We start from the raw sequence: 21,663 nt of genomic DNA, 5'->3' as shown, positions 1-21,663 counted from the left end.
CCTGGTGCGGGCTGAGGGGGGCACCGGGCCGGGCACCGCCAGACAAAGAGAGGGAGCATCTCGGTCCTCCCGGTGAGAAAGTTGACGTGTGCCCTCCGTGTGAAATGCGCCCGGGAGCCCGCTGGGGAGGTAAGGTGAGGTACTGGGGCTGAGGAGCCGCAGGGGGAACGTCGTCGGGGCTGGGTGCCGGCGAAGCGTGCCGCGGGCTTGGGTGTTCGCCCCGGGAGGGTCGTCGGAGCGAGTCTGGCGGTAACGTCGGGATAGGGAGCCAGCGCGATGTCCCGAGACCGATAATGCATCGGGCTGGGTGTCAGAGCCGCTCCTAAGAGATTTAAACCTCCGTCTTGGCGTTTTTCCTGGTGAGCTGTGAGTAAACGCCGCTTGAATGAAGTTTGCAGGTGGTGGTGAATGGGGTGGGTGTGTAATCACAGAGTTGTTTTAATTAATATTGGTGTATCTAGAGGAAAATAAAAAAAGTGAGCAACTGGGAAACCGCGAAGCTCACAGAGGCCTTGGAACAGCAGTAGATGGCAAACTAGAAATGAGTTTGCAATGTGGTTTGACTGCAATAAAAGGTTAGTGCTATATTTGGGCAGTGTAGGCACGTGGATCAGTACTTTGTGGAGAAGTTAGGGACTATACCCTTGCTATGCAGCGGTTATGTGATATGATTGCATTTGGAATACGTTCGGATCTGCACTACATTTCACCAAAATGCTACTGAAAATCTGACAGGAGTTCAGAAGGGCTAATAAAAACTCTTAGTGCTGAAGGAAGATACTGAGTTATTCTAAGTAAAATATACAGAGCTGACCTAGTGAAGAAGCCGTGGCATAAATACTTGAGGACTGCTGTACAAAGGAAGAACATAATTATGCATCATAATTCTTCAAACTGATCCATTACTGGAGTGCTCTGGGTGGGCGCTGACGCCCAGAATCTTGCTACTGAGTGAATGTATTACTGGGGTTTAATGAATATGGTCTGCTGTTTGGATCATTCAGTACATAAGTAGGGTGACAAAGAGGAGCAGAATTTAGATTTACAGAAATAATTTCCTTCTGGTGAACAAAGAAAATCTGAAAGTCTTTTGTGGTGTTAAAAACTGTACTAGAAAGACAAGTCAACCAAGGAAATGTGTTTTGTCATTCACAGGTAGATGGTCTGCAGTGGATACTCTCCATTTCTAATTTATTGGATCTAGATTTTAAACCTAAAGTATTGATTATTTAGTAAGTTTAGTAAGATTTATGATTACTGAGTTTGTGGGTTTACTCATAAGTAAGGATTGCATGTTGAGGCCCCGGGCGCTTTCACTCTCTGCAGTTTTACTGACTTCATTAGTTTTACATAAGTTAGCTAAAAGAACATTTTCTTCCTTTCACTAATATTAGGCAAGAGTTGTCAATAATAATAATTTTTATTATAACAAAGGTCTTAACATATCTTTTCAGATTTCTGTGCTGTAGTTTTTCTACTACTGTGCTCTAAGAGATTGATACACTTTCTGTCATGAAACTAGTGGCCTGAAAAGGGCTCTTCATATATTGTACAAGGAGGAAAACAAAAGCAGTCTGTTCTGAGGAAATAGTTCCATAATTAAGCTGTCTTTCACCACTTTTGTTATTTGAAATTTGGATTGTTTTTTTCCTGTGTTGCTTTTTCTTCTTTTTCTTCTTATAGTTTGCTATCATTTCTATTATTCACTAGTGTTATATAGGTAGTTGCCAATAACCTTATTGGCAAGATTAACCATGAAGAAGAAATTAGAGGAGATCTGTAAACAACGCCTAATTTCTGGAAACAAGCTTCTCTTTTCACAGTTGTCACCATCATCGTCCTGCCAATGGTGATGTCAATATATATCAATATTTAGAAGTCTTAAAGACAAGAATTGTGGGTCTGTTGGTTTCCATGGTCAGATCCTGGAACTACAAGTGACAGAGTTCAGTGCAGAACCAAGGTTTATGAGCTCAGGTACAGCACATATGTAGTCATATCGCTTATGGAACAAAACCTGTGTTTCCCAAAGCTTTGATAGTTGGATACATTTTCTTCTGGACTGAAAATGGCAACACAAGGCAGATCACCTGAGCCACTCCAAACCTGTCCAGTGTAGCTGGGCAGCAGCCTCGTGAATGTACCTGACGCATATCCCAGCCTGCTCCTCAGCTCCAGGGGATTGTTTGCTTCTGCCAGGCTCTTGAAATTGGCTTCTGAAGATGGATGGACAAAGTACACAGGCTGCTGCTTTAGTGGTTTTTCACAACTTGCTAAGGATTCCTTTTGGGAATCACTGGTCTATGCTGATTCATTCAAGTAGCACTGTGCTGCAGTGAGAAAAGACCTAAACTGGTAAATCAGCGGTCTCGGGGATCCCTGTGCCAGGCTCCATCATGTGGTACAGACTTGCTCAAAATCTGGTTTTTAGAGGAAAGGATCACTTATTTGTGCTACCTACAAGTGTGTTTGAAAGTACAGTTGAGAGCCTGATTCTGCCAGAAATGTCCCCATTATGGAAGTGGTTTTCAAAGTAAACCTGAGCAGGCATATGTTCGCTCCTTGGCTGAAGGGTCTTGACATCCGTTGCTACTTTGGGTCAGTGTTTGATGGAGCCCCTGTTTATGAATCTGGCATAATGATCTTGGTGCAGCTGTCTACTCCCCTCTGCTTGCTGGCACTATTATTGTGAAGCAGCAGGACACTGGAATAAGAATCCTGTCCTGTTATTATTTGTATTACAGTAGTGACTGGAAGTCCCATTGTGCTGAACACTGTGTAAACAAGTGTTAAGTGACTGTTCCTCTCCCAACAAGGTACAGCAATGTGAAGGGATCAGGATATGAGCATACATTTTGCATAGTATGGCTGTAGACACAATCTTAGGTGTTAAATCGTTGGGGAGTTACCCCAGCTCACCATTTGCTGTCCTTCTACACGCATTTTTACAAGAGTCTGTTAAAACTCACCGTTTCTCTTTAAGATACTTATAACTCCCTATCTGCACAATAAACACATGCAGCCAGATTATGGAACATTACTGCAAGATCTAAGGGGGAGATAAGAGAGTGTTAGCTGTAGGGAATAATTCTTGATATTAGAAAACAGACACAATGGCATTAGAGATTCTATGAGAAGGGCTGACAATAACTGCATAAGCGTAGGAGAGTGAAAAATAATAGTGATGTTCTTAATGCTCCATTTAAAACTTTTTTTGTAACTTCTGCATATTGAGTGGAGGGGCTTTTTAGCTTGGCGTTGCAACCTAGCAATGAACAACCTTTTGAATTTTATTATCAGTGCTGACATTCCAGAATGCTGCAGCATTAGAGGCATTTGCTGGAGGTGCAGAAGCTGGCCATGAGGGTCCTAAAATTTCAGAATTTCTATATGTTTGCCTTGTTTTGCACAAGTTTTGCATTTAAAATAATGTAAAGCAGGTGTTAAAGAAGGAGTTTAGATATGCCTTACACGTGGATAGTAAAATATTAGGATATTGTATGGTTTATTACTTTTCCAGCTAGATTTGATATCAAAAAGTAGCATCCTTTTTCTTCACAATTAATTGAACAATAGCTTGCATATCAGAGTTAGTTTAGTTTGTACAGGAGTGGCTTTTACCAGGTAACACAAGGCGAAAGGAATTATTGGCCCATTTTAGCTTGGGCTTTTTATTTTAGTAATATAAAAGTATAGAACTGCCTTTCAGCTGATAGTGATGACTTCTAGATGTGGGAACCTGCTCCTTTGTTTAGTAAAGATGTTGGGAGGCAGCTTCATGGATGTAATTGTTTCAAAAGACTTGCGGACCTGCTTGTACTGGTACACACTTGCTTTCTAGGGAAGTTACTTTGTAAAATTCTTCAAAGTACAGGGTAATGATTAAGACAAAAATTAAAAGCATTACTTCTTAGGAAGTAATCGGTCCTCACTTGATTACAATTCAAATCTAAGTTAAATTAATCCTGAAGCTTGTTGAAAAGTCGGTAGGAAAAACTAAATTTTTATATTTACAGAAATTGATAATAGCCTTCTGTGTATTCAATTTTTTTTAACTACTTCTGGTTTTATATTGCTGAACTTTTTAATGATCCTTTATCTCTTTCTCTAGTGGTATGTCTGCAACACAGAACAGTTGTCTGAATCCCTTCAGCCTATTTTTGTCCAGAGTTACCTTGACCAAGGAACACAGATCTTCTTAAACAACAGCATTGAGAAATCAGGCTGGCTGTTTATCCAGCTCTATCACTCTTTTGTGTCCTCAATTTTTAGCCTCTTTATGTCTAGAACATCTATCAATGGGTAAGTGAAAAAACAATCTTAGGTCAACTAACACAGTATGGATTTAGAGTTTTCAAGTGTTCAGTCCTACCCCTTGAGCTGTCAGCTTTTCTTAAATTTTTAGTTTTCTTTTTGCCAGTCTAACAGATCTGAAATGCCCTACTGCGCTCTTCACACCCAACCCTCTTAATTGAAGAACACCATTTCCAGTATGGGCAGGGGACATGGGAGGTAATAGCAATTAATAAGAGATAGTCAGAGGACTCTAATTGTATTTTATAACCATTACTTGTATTAATTGCCTTCTGAATAAGAGAGTGTTCTCTTTGTGTTAGACAATGTATCCCTCTTCCCTCTGCTTTCATCCCCCCCTCCCCTTGCCCGTTACTTTACCTGCTGCTATATCTATATCAGTTACTGTTGTGATTGTCCTTGTTGCAGGTAGCTGTATCCAGTCAGTTCTGTATTGCATCTAAAACTTTTTCTAGTAGAGGGTGTGTGCATACCCACTGCAAACCTAGGCTGATTTCTAAACGGTGCAGAAGTTCGTGGAGTGTTGTGTCTGGCAATGCTAATGTCAAACATTATTCTGTCCTGAATAATGTTTCTGACAGAAACAAATTCTGTCCTTTCTCTTATTTAAAACTTAATTTCACCTCAATTTGTGTGTAAGCTGTACTTCAACAGGTAACTGCTGATGTAGTGTGTTTGACTGATGAAACATCAGGAAGGCAGGAAAAGAGACGTTTATAAAACAGTATTATCCTTATCTTATTGCATCAGTCTCTTCTGTGGCTGCAGGGGAATTTAGCTGTTCATGGGTGCTTTAGTATTTTTTCAAAAAAAGTCAGTGCCTTTTTGTGCTTATGTCATCCCATTCAGACATATGTTCAACAGCTTATCAGTTTTGACCTTATGAAGAGTGCATTTTGTTACATTTACCTGATTTTTCCACCAACCCCACCTCTGCACCTACTACATACTTCTGCACAGTCTCGTATGAGGATAGTAGCTGTCTACTAAGGCTAGAAAAATAATCTTTTTCCTTATTTTCTAACCAGATGACTTTATGAGCTTCCCTGTGGTGTTCTTAGTTACTTGTAGCTTTATATAAAGGTTCCTTTGGTCTCCTCTTCTCCCTTTCACTTCCATTTTTTTTCAAAGGCTCTCCAGTGCTTTGAATAACACCTCATAGTGCTGTTGGGAATAATAGCTATGAGCCAATTATACAGTGTGGACTGACACAAGTGTGCTGCAAGGGGGCTATACTTAAATTGGCTGTATTCTGTTTATTTTTATACATTTAATAGCCTGCTTTAGTTTCTTCTATATGACTTTGTATACTCTATCCTTTTTGTTTGGTTGGTTTTAGTACAGTCAGTCTTTCCTAGGCCACCTCTTTTTCACTTTTTTTTATTCTTTGATTCTTTTTATCTTTGTTTACCTTTTTTTCCCCCTTGAACATAAAAGATTTCTGTTCATTGTCTTTTAAGTTTAACCTGCTATCCAACATTAGTTTAAAGAATAGTATTTATCTACCTTCAGTCTATTACTGACCAGTTCTTTTTCGTCTGCTTGTTTTCCAAACTCTTTCATCTTCTGAATTCTGCTATGACAGCTGAAATCTGTCACTATGTAGTCTTCAAACAGTTACGGGCGGGTATGGCATTGACTTGATCCATAAGGAATCCAGCTGTCACCTCTACCCAATTCCTTAATGAGTTGCCTATTTTCTATTCCACAGTTCTTCATGTTGAATGCAGGATCTGCAGATAGCAGCACAAGCCATTGTAACATACAGTTAAAAAAATCTCTTTTGCCACTCCAGCAGTGTTACCCCCATCCTTTCTTTAAATCTGTTCCCTGGCTTCCCTCCTAGTTCCACGTCCTATTCCTCATTCATTGTGCATACTTCTGTGTCTGCAGCCATTTTACTTCTTCTGCTATTTCATCCTTTTTTTTAAAGTATGTGGCAGAGATTCAAATCTGCAAACGTGACAAATAAGGTTCAGCCTTTATCTTTGCCTCTCTTTCTCTCCCCCCTCCTTTTTTTTTTTTTTAATGTGATCATTTTCTTGAGCTGCGCCCCATGAGCTCTTCCTTACCTAATCAAATTCCTCCTGAAGTCTTAACCACTGTAACTGCATGTGGCTATGTGTTTGATCTCTGACAAGTGCAAGGGAAGTTGAACTGGATTTAAAATTTATCTAAGCAGTGACCTTGTCTACTATTATGTGTGACTGGTTGCTGCCAAAGCACATTCTAAATTACTTCATTGTCCTTCCTGTCAAAGTTTGTACAAAATTGGTCATTTCTCATTTTTACATTTCAGTCTGCTGGGAAGGGGCTCAATGTTCGTGTTTTCCCCAGAACAATTTCAAAGACTGCTTAAAATAAATCCAGAATGGAAATCCCACAGACTTCTCGATTTAGGGGCTGGGGATGGAGAAGTCACTAAAGTCATGAGTCCTCACTTTGAAGAAATCTATGCCACTGAATTGTCTGAAACTATGATATGGCAGCTTCAGAAGAAGAAATACAGGTATTGTACTGAATACTTCCTACATCCTTTATATCAGACAGAAAAGCAATCTATTTGTAATACTTAATGAATGTTCGGTATTTTCAGTCAATTCCTCTATTGTTTGATCATTATGGAAAAGGTTGACCTGTACAAAAGCAGGAAAACAAACACATCTGATGTTCCCAGTTACTAGTGCTTTTGTTATGCAGATGTTCCCTGTTATCAGTTAAGACAAAATAGGCAACAACCATTTTGAAGTCTCTTTCTTCATAGCTTGCATAGATTGCTTTAATCAAGGGAGTCAGGAAGATGAAATTCACATGAACAGTCCAAAATTGCAAGAGGAGGACACAGGTACTGCAGAGAAAGCAAACTGAATCCTGGTAATAGGGATACTGCAATAATCTGTGTCTGTCTAATCCCACAGTATAGACGACTGTGTAAAGACTCTTTTACTCTTGCTATGCTTAGCTCCTGCTGTTAAGATTGAATAATATTTAGTAACAAAAACCTCAGCACTTTCAGAACTTTGTTCATGCACTTGTTGCAGGTCCTGGAGATTCTTGCAGGCAGCAGATCCAGTCTTGTTGAGTAGTGGTTAGTATTTCAGGCACTATATCCCTAGACTTCAACCCAAAGAATGAAGGAACTGTGGATTTCTTTTCTTCACCTGTCTTTGAGTGGAAACGTAACAGCTACTTTGCAATCCAGGTTTGCACACTGGTAAATCAGAGTGGATAAAATGCAGCAGGCCATTAATCATATTTCAGCTTTGTTGTTCCTTGAGAAGTGTCTTCAGTTTTATTCTAGGACAACACATTTTTTTTAATACCTAGGGTTTTGGTTTTTGTCTCCTTTATTGCCTGATGATTATAAGGCAATATAAAGGTTTGTATGGCTGGGTATATAAGCATGCCCATTGTTGATTTAGTTTTCTTTTCCAAAAGACCAGAAGGATCATGTCTGTCTCTTCTCATTGCCTAGGTGGCTGACCTTACCTGCACTATCAACACATCTATAGGGAATTTTTGTCTTCAGTGGTTCTCTCTGAACTCGGTTTCTGTTTGTTTAACAGACTGTATCTCTTTCTCCTTCCCTTTGTAGGGTGCTTGGTATAAATGAATGGCAAAACACAGGATTTCAGTATGATGTTATCAGCTGTTTGAATTTGCTGGATCGCTGTGATCAACCACTGACTGTATTAAAAGATATTAGAAGTGTACTGGAGCCAACTAGAGGCAGAGTCATTCTAGCATTAGTTCTGCCATTTCACCCATATGTGGAAAATGGTAAGTACACAGATTAATAGCTATTTAGGCAGGTAAAGAAAACATTTGTAGGTTATAGTATCCCAAATTAAATGTTTAATAAATAATTGGCGTGTATGTATTTGATTTTTACAAATAACTTGTACGGTGCATGTTCAGAAGTATGAAATCGTAGGTAAATAGGCCACATGATGTAAGCTGTTTTCTTAATTCCCCAACATACGTTGTTGGCACCAGCAAAAAGCTCAAATATTGAAATCACATATCCTGTTCTGCAGGTTGCCACATTTGAGCTGTGTTGGAGCAACATGGGAAAACTGATCTCTGATTAGGGCCCTCTGCTGCTGTCGTATAGGTAACCCCAGTCGTCTCTAGCGACCATTGAGCAAAACCATCAGAACTGTCTGTAATGCTGAATAGAGCAGTGCAGGTCAAACTGTTTCAAGTGTTCCAGATGAACCGCACCTAAAAGTTCATAGGGAGATAACGTTCACTTTCCAGCATGAGCTCTCAAAGTAAAATATAGACCCCTACTAATGCAACGTATTGACCACTATTTATATTGTATTAGTAACTTGAATAAAAAAGTAAAATTCAGTGCCAAAACTCCATTATTTCCCCTAGTTGCATTTTAAAGAAATACATGAGAGATTTTCAAATGAATCTGTCCTTATGACTAAACTTCGAAAGACACTAGAAATGTGTTTTTTACATGCCTATGATTGTGGATTCAGGTTGAAGCACCCATAAAAGTGGTTTGAATTCCAGAAGACTGGTGTTCATCAGTCATCGTTTGGACACTGGCTCTCCTTGAGTATTAAGACTTGTCTGTGGAAAGGCACGTATGCCCAGAAAATACGGAACTAATAACCATAACATTCTGGCAATCACAAATGCATCTAATCGAATCTATTTTCCTCTTTTTATATGCTAGTGGTGTTTTTCTGGAGGGGGGGGAGCAGGGGGAAGTTTTAAGTATAAAAAATAAAGCCATCAGATGAAGAATTGCTAAAATACAGTATTTGAGCATATAATTTTGTAACTATTCTGAGAAGTAGTGTGTCTTAAATGAGATGGGGGGTTGACTTACGCATCTGTACAGTATTTCAAGCATATTTGGTTACAACTTATTGTTCCTATAATGTGGAACAATATGGCTTCCTCTTTTAAAAATTCTTTAAAATTCCAAATAACAGCAGTGTCTTTCTAGTCTTTCGTTGGCATATTAGAAGCAGAAATTGAGAAATGATTTGGGTGCCTTTTTTGTTTGTGTGCCTTCAAAACTATGTGCCATTGTGTTTTGCAATCGCTATTGCACCCAGCGTCTATGTTTCTGCATGTTGTTGGGTAACCACATGACAGACCACATGCAACTTCCTGGCTCAACAGGAGGTAGATAAATTAAGGAAGAAACTACTCTAAGTCCACTTATATCCTTCGTCATTAATCTCCTACAGTATACTGGGAGGAGAAGAGAGTGTTAAATTTATAAATCCCAAGGGACTGGAAACTTGTTCTGTGATTGTTGAACTTGGTCATTCCTACTTGTTGAAAGTTGAAATCTGTTGTAAGATGTCTTGTAAACCAAAGTCATACTTTTGTTTGTTGTGGTGACTTGTAGCAGATTAGTCACTTTGCTTAAGGCAGTTTTGTTTCCTTAATATGTTCTGAAACTTAAAAACATCTTCAGTTTGTCTATTTACCACTATCATGGATATGGGCCCATATAAACTTCTTTAGACAATGCAAGTGAGCACATACAAAAGTTACTGTCATTCCACTGAAGCTTTCCCACTTAAGATCTATTTAACTGTAGTCTAAAGAAATAGACAATGAACTGCCAGGCTGTCTTCATGATGTACAAAAGATTTTAGAATTTCAGTATTTTCATTCAGCTGTTCTACAAGAAGATGCATTTTAAAAAGTGTTAGATATGTACATAAGCTTTACATTTAACAAAAAAAAATATACTTGGAACGTTCAAAGAGGAGAACATTTCATGGTTCAAGTAACTCCTTGTAGCAGCTAATTAAAACCAGTTTGGACCCACCTAGAGAAACTTTTGAATTTTAGAGTGGGGAACAACTGGAGAAGCGATGAGGCAGGTAAGGTGTTTGATCAGTTTCCAGAAGTGGAGAAATTATTTTAATCAAAATGAGATATTTGGGTTATTACATGTAATGTAATGGGAGGGTAATTGTGGAAACTGTCTATGTGAATAACATAAAGCTTGCTTTAAGAGAACAAAGCAAGGTGGAGGAGGACGTAAAATACATTTCTGTGCTTACTGTTTCTGGAATTACAGTGACACCTAGAGTCCAAAGTGGCTTAATCATAAATTCTTTCTGGGGCTTTTCAGAGTTTTATTTTCAACATACAGAACAACAAGTAATGCACTTATTGCACATGTCTAAATTTGGCAAGTAAGCCGGAAGAATCATAAGGTATTGGACTAGTCACATAAGAACATCAATTATTATAACTTTATATTTTTAATAGGTATCCCATAGGGTCATATAAAAATCCTTTGTATTTCCTAATATAGACATCATATTTATATAAAGGCATTATTAGATAATATATGACTAGACTGGTTTAAGTTTCTCTAAAATAAAAATGTCAGAGACACCATACTTCAGAAGTAGTAAACACTAGTAGCCTGGGATTGTGAAATTTTTTTGTTGAACACGTTAATGTCCTTGTGATTGATTGACAGGGATAAGAAGACAAAGGTGTTTTCCATCTTCCTGAAATAATTGGTACTAAACTGAGCTGGAAACACAGTACTGTGCTAGATGGGCCCTTGCTTTGTCTCAGTTGTCAGTTCTCATCTCACTGAAGTGAGAAATGCCAGTTCATTTGTTAAACAAAGCCTTGTTTTATTTAAATGATGATAAAAGATGCAGCTGTTCTTTAGTAGGGAGAATGCCTGATACTAACAGATCTCTTGTAAAAGTGCTGATTTTGTAATTGATTAGGTAGTAACTGCTAAAAAAAAAAAGGTACTTCTAAAAAATAAAAAGTATACTACCTTGACTAGGTAGTATACTTCTGTGTTCATGCTTGAATCCATGTTGAACAGGCATGTAAAGGCAAAACTTGGTGCTCCAGGTAATCCTAACTTTGGATGGTAGGACTGGAAGATGGGGGTTGTCTGTCTAGCAAGTGAATTTTAATATTGCAGGAGCAGCCTTCGCACTGTGACCACTACTTTACTTTCCTAAATAGGCTAGGAAGAGGCTCCCATCACAACTGAGCTTCACCATGATAGTACATACATTTATAGTCTGGTTTTTGTGCTTGCCTGTATACAGAATACATAGGTTTTGCTCTGTTTACACTGTTGTTAAGACTCAGTAACTGTTGATCTGTATATCTGTTAGATCAATAACTATCACGTTAACATGACTAAAACCAGAATTTCACCTATGAAACGAGTTTATTTTCTGTTGCTGTCAATTATCATACATCTTTCACAAATGCTCAATTCATGTAAAAGGAATACATGTAAATTCAGGTAAAAAGAAAAAAAAGACATAGAATTAAATCTAAACTGAAAAAGGAAACTTTTATGAAGCATTAGCAGTTATCTTATGAAAGATGAAGTCTTTTCCCACGGTTCTTATTCTTGCAGAATGGAAAATGGAAGTAATATATAACACAGATGTAAGGTACAATGCATGTGGTTTTGGTGATCAGTTTAGAAAATACTCTTGAAGAACACTGCCCTGCAAGGTTTCCTCCTCTCTCTTTAAAACAAAGGAAGTCTGTGAAGAAGCTTTAGCTTCTTCATCTGCCCCTTTGCTTGCATGAGAAATATTGAACAAATCTGAACTGCCGCACATGCTCATCTGTTCTGATAAACAGTGTCATCTTCCAAATCATCCTAGGGGAAAAATGTAGAAATATTTTGTTACTGATGTGAACTTTTTGTTTATAAAGGCAGAATTTCCTTTCTGAGGCAAACTCCTTCCCTTTACTGTTTCAGTAAACTCCTTTCTCCCCACTTACCCAGTTGCTTTTGACCTTTTAGCATCTACAGGATTCAAAACATGTTTCTCTTCCTCTTGACTTTTCCTAATCTCCAGGGAGCACAGAGGCAGTAAAACATACCCCTTATTTTCATTGTGTTCATATCTGACGCTCAAACCAAGGACCAGGTCATGTCAGCAAGGACTTGAAGTCTTTAAAGGGTTAATTACAGAGGAAAACAATTGGGGCTGTATGGAAATAAATTAAGTAAAAATGTATAGAGGAGAAGTGTTTGACTTTGTTCTATGTTTCTTTCGGTTTCTCCTCGCATCTCTGAAGTGGTGCGGTCCATGCTCAGAATAGGAAAGAATTTACACTGTTTCTCAAGAGAAGCAACATTTTTGAAGCCATTTTCTTTGCTTGCAAATACATGTAACTTCTAAAGTTGGGTTTTTTGTAACTTACATGGCATATGCAAAATTATTGTCGTATGGTCATATAAGACTTATTGGCATAAATTTGGAATGATGAAATAAGTTGTGTGGCTTTACCCAGTGATGTTGAATACTTAGTTTAGCCTCTGTAAGTTGAAGGAGGGGGAAATATCTGTAAGAATGTTGTAGAGCTTTTCTAACGGTTTTGTTACATTTCTGTCACTAGCTGCCCTGGGCTAAGGGAGCAAGAGAAACTACAATAGAAATATTTTTCAAAAATGGACTCTTAATAGCTCTATACATTTTACCAAACAGTCCAGAACCACTTGTTGAGACCTCTTCTTGGCAAAATACAAATTTATGGAAGCTTCATTTTTAAATGTATATACATACATTCTATAAGGTATATACTGTCATATATATATAATTGTATATGTATGGTCATTTAGAACGTTTTATAACGTCTTTGACTGTTGTGAGAATACTTTTTTTAGACCTTTATCAACTTTAAAAAAGAAAAGTCTATTTCCAGAGGAAATAGAAATTGTCAGTTCCTCTTTTTCCCCATAAATTTAGGTATTGGTGGATAGATACTTACAGGCTGTTGGCAGTGTTCAGCGTACCTCTGCTTTTGAAGTTCTTGAGCAATTGCTTGAAAAATTCTTCGTCCACTACTGATTTTCTGCAAAATATTTAAAATATTTTAGGTCAGTGCTACATTTGAAGTTGGGGGAAACATCTTTTTCTACCTTTTATAATTCTGATTTTTTCCCTGTATTTGTCTTTGTGAATGTTACTAAATACTTTAAGAACGTACAGTTTGGCAGGCAGAAGGGTTTTAAGTTACATTAATATTACATCTTTTAACATATAGACCTTCTTTAATGGATATTTAAATGTATGGCTTCTGATTTTTATTCAAGGATACATAATGATAGAGATTCTTAATAGACTTGTTTTAAATACATTAGGGCTTACCTGAATGCATCATTTAAACAAATAAAAAATTAATAGCAAAACCTGTTCTTTTCAGAAGACGTTTGAACAAAATTTACTTAAAACCTAAAGGAAGCTGTGTATTAGAGATGGCTTTTACATAGATTGTATCCAAGTCGTTAAAAAAAAATTAATTAACTAATTAGTTAAAATTAGTTAAATGTAAAATCATTAACTAGTTTTGTACAAATCTGAAGTGAAGCCTTAACAGCTCTGAATGTCTCTTTAACTGAATCATCAATTAATCACAAAATTGATGCCCAATATACTTAAAAAGACAGAAAAAGAAAGCTCTGAATCACAGACAAAGCAAACAAAGTGGTAACATACACAGTTCTCTGTTCTTTGGTCTTCATTCCCACTTTTCTTTAGCAGCTTTGGTTTTAACTGGAGGGAGGGATAATAAAATAAAAAACGATTAAAACATAAGATGAGAAGCCAACTGCTAAGGTAACAGAATAGTTAAAAGTGTTGCCCTTTTACAGCGTCAAACAATTTGTAGATGAAAGTCTTTCATTAGATCAGCTTATACCATTGGAAAAATCAGGGAAGTTTTCAAGCGTATAAGGCCTTTTTCAGCTTCTGGTAGTAGATGTTGCAAGTATTTTTGCTTTGGGTACAGTGGGACCTGCCTGAAGCACTACCCAATTCTCAAAAATAAACCAGTGGCATCACAGATATCAGTTTTTCCCCTGAAGAAGGTTTGATTAATTTTTCCCACTATACTACTTCACCTAGTTTAAAGAAAAAAATCAAAAAGACTGTCCTGTCTTTATGCTTAGACAGTGATCACTACAGCAAAGAACCATTTTACCGTATCATACCACTTAGGACTGTGAAGTCCTCATTCTCATGTCAAAGTCTCGTTATTATGTAAAGATTCCAGTTGCAGCTTTGGGCGTTTGTTTTTAACTAAACACAAATTTTGTTCTAGATTTTAAAAAAAAAATATCCAGTAGTTATGTAACTTTTAACCAGGTGCATTCTAATGTGTTTGTTTCCTATAAGCATAAAACTTCTTCCAAGTCTCTGACACTTTTAAAGTTTACCAAGGCCTCTCTTCTGTATATGTATGATGTCTGAATAGAATTTCATTACACAAGTCAAGTCAGTCTGCAGTAACTTTACTGCAGCTCACAAATACTTTGACATTAAATTTAAATTATTTTACTTTTACTGGAAACTAATCCAGAGAGTTGATGACTTATGATGGTAATTTCTAGTTTTGCTTTTTGAGTGTGCCTTGACAGATAATCTCCAAATTCCTGATTAATACTGTCAGGATAATTTTAACTTTAGGATACTTTTTCTATTAGAAACTTTACTGAAAAAAGGAAATGTGTTTGCTATTGAGAGTACAGGTATGTGCCACGCAAGAGTTTGCAGATGTGTGCAGCATATGAACTTCAACCAACCACCTCTTTAAAACTTAATCATAAAAGTTATGGAATCTAGGAATGTCTTTTTATTCTCCTTATGGAAATGTTAAAACTGCTTAGATTTACAAAATGAACAAAATCAGAAAAATCACTTTGAGCCTACCTTGTAGACTACAAAGAATGTGAATACAGTAGTGCTGTATAGAAACAGTAAGGATGAGGCGATGATCATGAAGATGAGTTTTCCATTGCTGTTCTGGTTCTCTGCTCCTTTATTAAAAGTGAGTGTTAGAATAAAGGACGGTTTTTCTGATTCACATAATTTTCTTAAGATTTTGCATTTCAGCTCCCTTCCTCTGAGGAATTAAAAAACCTTATACCCATCAATATTTTCTGGTTCATTTTCAGTCTAAATTCCTTAGTGAGATCACTTTTCTTTTGTTTCCCTGAATGTTTGCAAGGGCAATGGAGACTTGGTTTTTTTTGTTATGAACCCTTCCTTTAGGGGTAGACAGAGAATAGCATCCAGTTTTCTGCTTTCATAAAGGAATATCTGAATAAACCTTACAGGCTTTTGTTCAGAAATGCAATTAGATAGAGGAAGGAGTATAGGGAAAGTAATAATCTAGCTAGCTGTTGTTTTTTTCTATTTTAGGCATGTAAAACTGAAATGTAGTTCATGAAGTCTCATCACTTTCTTAACTAGAAGGCAAATGATACAAAGGTTCAGAACCAAAACTGTTTTCCCAAGTTGGCACAGTGAATCCCGAGTTCTGAGACCCTGTACTCTCCTGCACGTACTTCCACTAAATGTCAGTTTCTCTACTTGTCATTTTTCTGTTGATACTCCCTTTCTGATAGCCATTAAAGTCTTTATGTAAGAGGATGTAGAGTATGGTTAGATAACATGAGTACAAAACTTCTTTCTTTTGTAGAATTCTAGAGTCATTTGCATCATATGACAGAACAGTCTAATTAGCAAATGAGGTTAAGATGCTTATTTGTAGAATCCCTCCATGGTTTTACTATTAATATTTTAATATAGTCATACTACTCCTAACGGTTTTGTTGGTATTTCTATCTTAAATGCCATTCTTGAAAGTGTAAATAAAGAGAGTATTTAGGAAAGATAATTTATTTCTTTTAAGGTGCTTCATTAAGAAGGAATGATCAACTGACCTGTTTTCGTTAGTACTGTCCCATCTCCTGTTTGTTTAGAACGGGGTGAATGTGAATTTGAAAATGCTATTCCACAGATATAAACAGCATTGTCATCTACAGTCAGATCATTGATCTGAAGTGAAATGTTATTTTCTGATAATAAATGTACTTTGTACTTCTGATGATCTGTGCATCCAGGAGTACACAAATCCTCATGTTCATTAGCTAAAAAGCGAAACCATAGAACGTTAGGTGAGGAGGAGGAGCATCCAGAGGCAGAGAAAGTGCATGTTAGGAACACAGTGTGCGTGGAGTAGTCAGCTTCCTGAAATCTGGGTTGTGTTACAGTGACTTGGCAGGTATCTGCAGCACCTGTTGAGAATAAACAATTGGAAATGTGAGGGACAGTTAAAAAGCAAGGCACAATCTAAAAAGAAAATAAGCTACTTCTGGTTCATTTGAGAAAAGGTGGGAGGAAAGGAGGAAAACCAACCATGTTTCAAACTTGAAATTTTTAAGGTTGTTTCAAGCAACCTTTTCTTTTAGATAATTCCTACAGCTTTCCCATGTGTTCCTTTAGCAGTTTTACCTATGTGGTGATGTGCTTAGCTTTCTGTTTTTCTGAAAAAGTATGGAGAAGATTCATGTGTCTAAAATAATGTGAATGTCTCCTTTGGTCCTGGAGAAGACCAAAAGAATACTTCATGTAGTCCCCTGCCTCGGATTTAGTCCTGAGTGTTTTGGGGATTTGGGGGGTGGTAAGGGGCGGGGGGGGGGTGGGTGTCGTGTGACTTAACTCTAGATGCTCAGTGGAGTAGTTCTGCAAGGGTTTCTCTCTCCTCCACTGTTCCTGATGAGTCAAGTGAGGCAGCCTGATGGCAGGCAGTGGAAATGTTGTAAATGGAGACATTTGTAGTTTAGCAATTTCATAACATTGATTAGAATTTGTAGTAGTTCCTAGACATTCTTCCACTTCATCACATATATTGACTCTGGGTTTCTAAGGATAATAATACTGCTTGTTAGTTCTGACATTTAAAAATGTGTGCAGAGAAAACAGGAAGGTTAATCAAAGAAGAGAATTCTAATTAAGAAACTGAAATGTATGGTTTAATATGACTGGTGTGGGAGATTTTTTTTTAAGGCCTTATTGACATCCATAATTTAAATATTGTTTTAATATATTTAATTATATTCAAATAAACTGCTTAGTTATTTGAACAATGGAATTGGGATTATTGCAGTGAAAATGAGGGTAGTAGCTTAACAGCATCCTTTTCTACTTCCTAGAAAATAACAAATTAGAAGAAAAATAAACTGAAGTCTCTTAATCTACTGCTGATACACAATTTATAAGTGTGTCCACGGTGGACAATCAGCATTGTCCCTTCATAATTTTTCTCGCTGAGTATTTTATGGACCAAATCCAAGCAGATTCAGTGTCTGTGACTTCTACAGGAATAAAATGAAACTCTACTTCTGTGTCAGATCAACATCAGAGCTGTTCCATAGCAGCTACAGCAGTCTGAAGATTGTAGTAATACAAGTTGTCGGTGTACTTGCGCACCCTGTGTGGTGAAAGGCAGTAGCTTGTGCTTCTGCAGTTGATCCACTTCTCTTTTCTACCTTACTCTAGGGCTCTGGGTGGCCTTGCAGAGCAGAACTCCATGGCTTCAGTTCATGTAGATACTGTCTGCCAAACTTCCCAAACCCTCATCCCAAACAAGCACAGCTGCGCTGAAACCATGCTGCTGCTGCTGGAGCATTCTTTGCAGAGAAGTGCAGTAGGATTTGACCCAGAAATTGTAGATTACAGGAGCATTTCAGACTTTCGGAAGAAAAAGCATTTGCTAACAGTTGTTTAATTTGGAAGTTGCATGAAGATAGCAGAAACTAGCTTGATTCTCAGCAAAACTTTTTACTGCTCTAATTTTGTAGCTATGCTGCAAATCATAACCACAACCTTTTCAATCTTGTTTAACTGCTATTACATGGGAAGCTATTACATGGGAAAATATAAGAAGCTTAAAAAAAAGCCTTACCAGCACCGTACAGAATCCAGTCAAATGCCAGCATTAGCACTTCTTTTAATTTGTGGATAGATGCCATTTCTTGTGTCTCTCTGCAAATGGTTCTGCTTGAAGGAAGAGGAACTTAGGAAATGTTTGGAGTTGAAGAACTCTCTGAATCACAAGATTTAGAACTTCCTGGTTAGAAGGGTGTTTACTACTGCATTTAGCAAACTGGTTAAAGGTACAGACCAAACCAGAAACCGTTTGTTATTTGTGGATGACATTACTTGGAAAATGAGTGAAGAGTTTTAAATTTTGAACTTCTGAGAGTTGTACCTATAATCCTTCAGATTATTTCATTGGATATAACAAATGACAACACGTTTTCCAGCACGCTACAGGTGTTCAGTTTCTTAATTTTATGTGACCCTAAGCAGTCTTTACCATATCAGCTAGCAGGTGGCCACCGGAGATTCAAAGCTTCTGTAGCCATCCATTATAATGTGGTGGTCTACTGATGGAAGCTTCACAGCAAATCATGATTTTCAACTTGCTGGCTCTATTTACTGTAATTACCTGAAGCCGTCTTTGGCCAGACAGTGGGCATAAAGAAAGAATTTTATAATGCTGGAAAAGATCTTCATTAAATAGTCTGTCTGTCCATGTCTGCTGAACACCAGCCTCACTAGTGGAAGTTACTTTTCAGCCAGTCTTGGAACTGCTAGTTAAAAATGTAACAAAAGATAATCTTAAGAAGGAGCTGCTTCTGAACAATAGGCAAAAACTTGAACTGATCTGGCAACAGCTCTACAAATGGCTTGTCAACCTCCTGTTTGGAGCGGAATGGAATATAATCTGTATAATATGCTTTCTGTAAGAAAATACAACACAATAAAGTTTTCTTTATAATTTAAACAAACTGTTTTGTTTTCTCAGTAGGTGGCAAGTGGGAAAAGCCCTCAGAAGTGTTGGAAATCAAAGGGCACACTTGGGAAGAACAGGTGAATAGCCTGCCAGAAGTTTTCAGTAAAGCTGGTTTTGCCATAGAGGCTTTCACCAGACTGCCATACCTATGTGAAGGTGATATGTATAATGACTACTATGTACTAGATGATGCTGTCTTCGTCCTCAAGCCAGTGTAAGCGTGTATGAAGTGAATCTCCAGAATCTAACCCAAGAAGCAGCCTCTGAAAGAGGAGTTTGATTTATGGTTACTTAAAGGGAGGGAATTCGGGGATTGCCATGCTAAATAAATACCATGTAAGAAATTTAAAGGCCAAAATACTAATGTATTTCTTTGTAGTGCGATTAGGAAAAAAAGGTGGTTTTTTTAAACAGACTCTTCAGTTGCGAATTTCTTTTTTACCAGCTCTTAAACCAACAATACATTCTGCAGTCCAGCAGTAATGGGGGATATTTTTTTATACTTACCTGCAACAGGGATCAGATCCAAACAAAAGCAATAGTCCTAATAATGGTGAAGCTGATACAATGTGAACTGTTGTTAAAGAAATCAAGTGAAACCTGGCAATAAAGTTATCCATTCAGTTCAAGCCGTATTGAATATAAACTGTTGAAATGGATATTCTTCCATGCTAAGTTACTTTCTCTCTTACTGTCATTCTTCACATGTTTTTAATCATGCTAATAAACTTTTTTTGAGATGACTTTTTGCATTAACTTTTGTGTTCATTTTTGTAACCATAGCCACGCTTGTCTGCAGCAACTGCTCTTTGTGTTGAGAATCAAGCTCTCAGTAGCAGCACAACCTTGCATTTATTTAAACAGCATTAAGTATTGTTTAAAGGGATAACAGTCCACAAAAAATGTATCACTTTTGGTTGGGTTTCCTTCATGTTCCTCTCAAAGCCTCATAAATCCTCATTGCTTTTGCATATGCCATTTTCCAGCTAAAGGGGTTATGGTAGAACTTGCCAAACCTGCACTTTAAACTGATGGGTTTAATAACAAACTTTCTAGGCAAGTTGTTCTGAAAAGTTTTCACCTTAAAAAAAACTTGCAGGCAGTTTCTTGCAAATTTTGTGAGTCAAACTGCCTCTGAGGATCAAGCTATAGGGACCTGATTTTGAAGGTTTTGCTAGCTTGGGACATTGTCTTTTCTTCAGGAACACTAAATAAATGCTATTTATTTTAACATGTCTTGTTTTAAAAACTCTGTTTAAAATGGGTAGTTTCTAGCAGTTGGGATATAACCTTCCTTTAAAACAACAAGCGGCATCATAAGTGGTACAGAACTGGCAGGCGTATGTTGTACGTTGCTTGGGATGTGAGTGTTGTGAGAGAGCAGAGAAACCTCAGCTTGTGTATCAGCTGGTAAGTAAAGTAAGAACTGACTTATCTTTTGCTTTTGAAGTATAAAAAAGTTGTGCATTGTGGTTTTTGTTGGTTTTTTTTTTTTTAATCATTGGTGATCTTATGCCAGGCAGGATGCTTCAGCATGTCTTTTTATTTACCTTGGACTTCCTTTGCCTGATGGCTAGTGATTTCTCTTGCTGATTTAATAGCCTTTTATTCTCAGTCATCTTTGTGAAATAGTAAGTATTCTGTAGTATGAGCAAGGGGTTTGACTGGTGGGGTTTTTTTCAACAGTAGTTCAGGCTCAGTATTATTCTCGTTTCAGCATGTGCTGTTGAATTTTGGCACAGAGTACAATCAGATTTGTCTGTTGGAAAAATGAGCTATGTATGCTTTGGAGTGAATCCATTCATTTTTGTTTTGTTACCTTTATTTGTACTCATCTAGTAGTGGGAAAATATGTTTCTTAATGTGTAATGAATTTAGCTTCATGTAGCAAATATGTATTCAGACAAAATTCTTCAAAGGTACTAAGTGTTTTAATCCCACAGGTTAAAAATCACACAAAAGACTATGCGTTTCATATCTTGTATCTTTTAGTCCTGTCACTTAGGACTTTGGTTTGTAATAGCTTTGAGAGGTTTTGAGACCGAAGATGCAATATAGATAATAGGTTTGGGGTTTTTTTTTATGATTTCCTATTTTGTTCCTTCTATTTAAACAAGTATTCTTACACTTGAGATGGGGAATTAAAACATTTATTAAAACATGAGCAATAGTAGGGAAAAGCTATGAACAGAGTAAGCTTAAATTCTAAGGGACCATGTTCAACAGGGTCAAAAACCTGCTTAGTCCTGTTGAACATACAGAGTAGCCCTGAGGGACTCTACCTACACCCGTACTTCTAAAATCGGAGATCCTTGCAAAGGAAGGGGTGCAGCGTGGCTCATTGTGTCAGGGAAGGACTTCTTTCTCTTTCCGGACCTCGAGAGTGCATTTGTTGTAGTTAATGTCTCTCACGCATCCCGTGCAAAGAAACTCTTGACTCCAGTAGTTGATTAAATTGCCTGAAATACTTTAAGATGTCGTCAAAGGGGATGACAAGTGTTTGTTGCAAGTCCAACGTCCAAATTCATTACTCCTGGACTTGGGGAACCTGCCTTGTCCCTCCATTGTCCCTATCCTGCTGCGGGTGACGGTGTGCAAGTCGCACCTCAGTGGTCTCACTAATGTGCAGTGTTTTGCCCTGGAGAGTAACTAAACTATCTGTTCTGTCAAGGTGGCACTGGATGTGTTGCATCACAGGAAAAAGATGTGCAA

At 37.5% G+C, this 21,663-nt stretch overlaps 2 protein-coding genes across 2 annotated transcripts; one reads left to right on the top strand and one right to left on the bottom strand.

Annotated features, from left to right (window-relative positions):
• Positions 1-2,515: 2,515 nt before the first annotated feature.
• On the top strand, positions 2,516-19,694 carry METTL9 (methyltransferase like 9). The gene is made up of 5 exons (XM_009281670.1): positions 2,516-2,647; positions 4,112-4,302; positions 6,614-6,823; positions 7,910-8,094; positions 18,964-19,694. The coding sequence occupies exons 1-5, from the start codon at positions 2,516-2,518 to the stop codon at positions 19,167-19,169; spliced, it is 924 nt and encodes a 307-aa protein (XP_009279945.1). The 3' UTR covers positions 19,170-19,694.
• IGSF6 (immunoglobulin superfamily member 6) lies at positions 11,876-18,159 on the bottom strand. The gene is made up of 6 exons (XM_009281600.2): positions 18,058-18,159; positions 16,034-16,387; positions 15,018-15,118; positions 13,806-13,862; positions 13,078-13,161; positions 11,876-11,959 (listed from the first exon to the last, which is right to left on the bottom strand). The coding sequence occupies exons 1-6, from the start codon at positions 18,122-18,124 to the stop codon at positions 11,921-11,923; spliced, it is 702 nt and encodes a 233-aa protein (XP_009279875.1). The 5' UTR covers positions 18,125-18,159; the 3' UTR covers positions 11,876-11,920.
• Positions 19,695-21,663: the final 1,969 nt, after the last annotated feature.

The sequence above is a fragment of the Aptenodytes forsteri genome, unplaced genomic scaffold, assembly GCF_000699145.1.
Source record: "Aptenodytes forsteri isolate BGI_AS27 unplaced genomic scaffold, ASM69914v1 Scaffold84, whole genome shotgun sequence".
Classification (NCBI taxonomy): Eukaryota; Metazoa; Chordata; class Aves; order Sphenisciformes; family Spheniscidae; genus Aptenodytes; species Aptenodytes forsteri.
The sequence above is the reverse complement of the archived record's forward strand: the minus strand, read 5'-3'. Positions and strand labels throughout refer to the sequence as shown.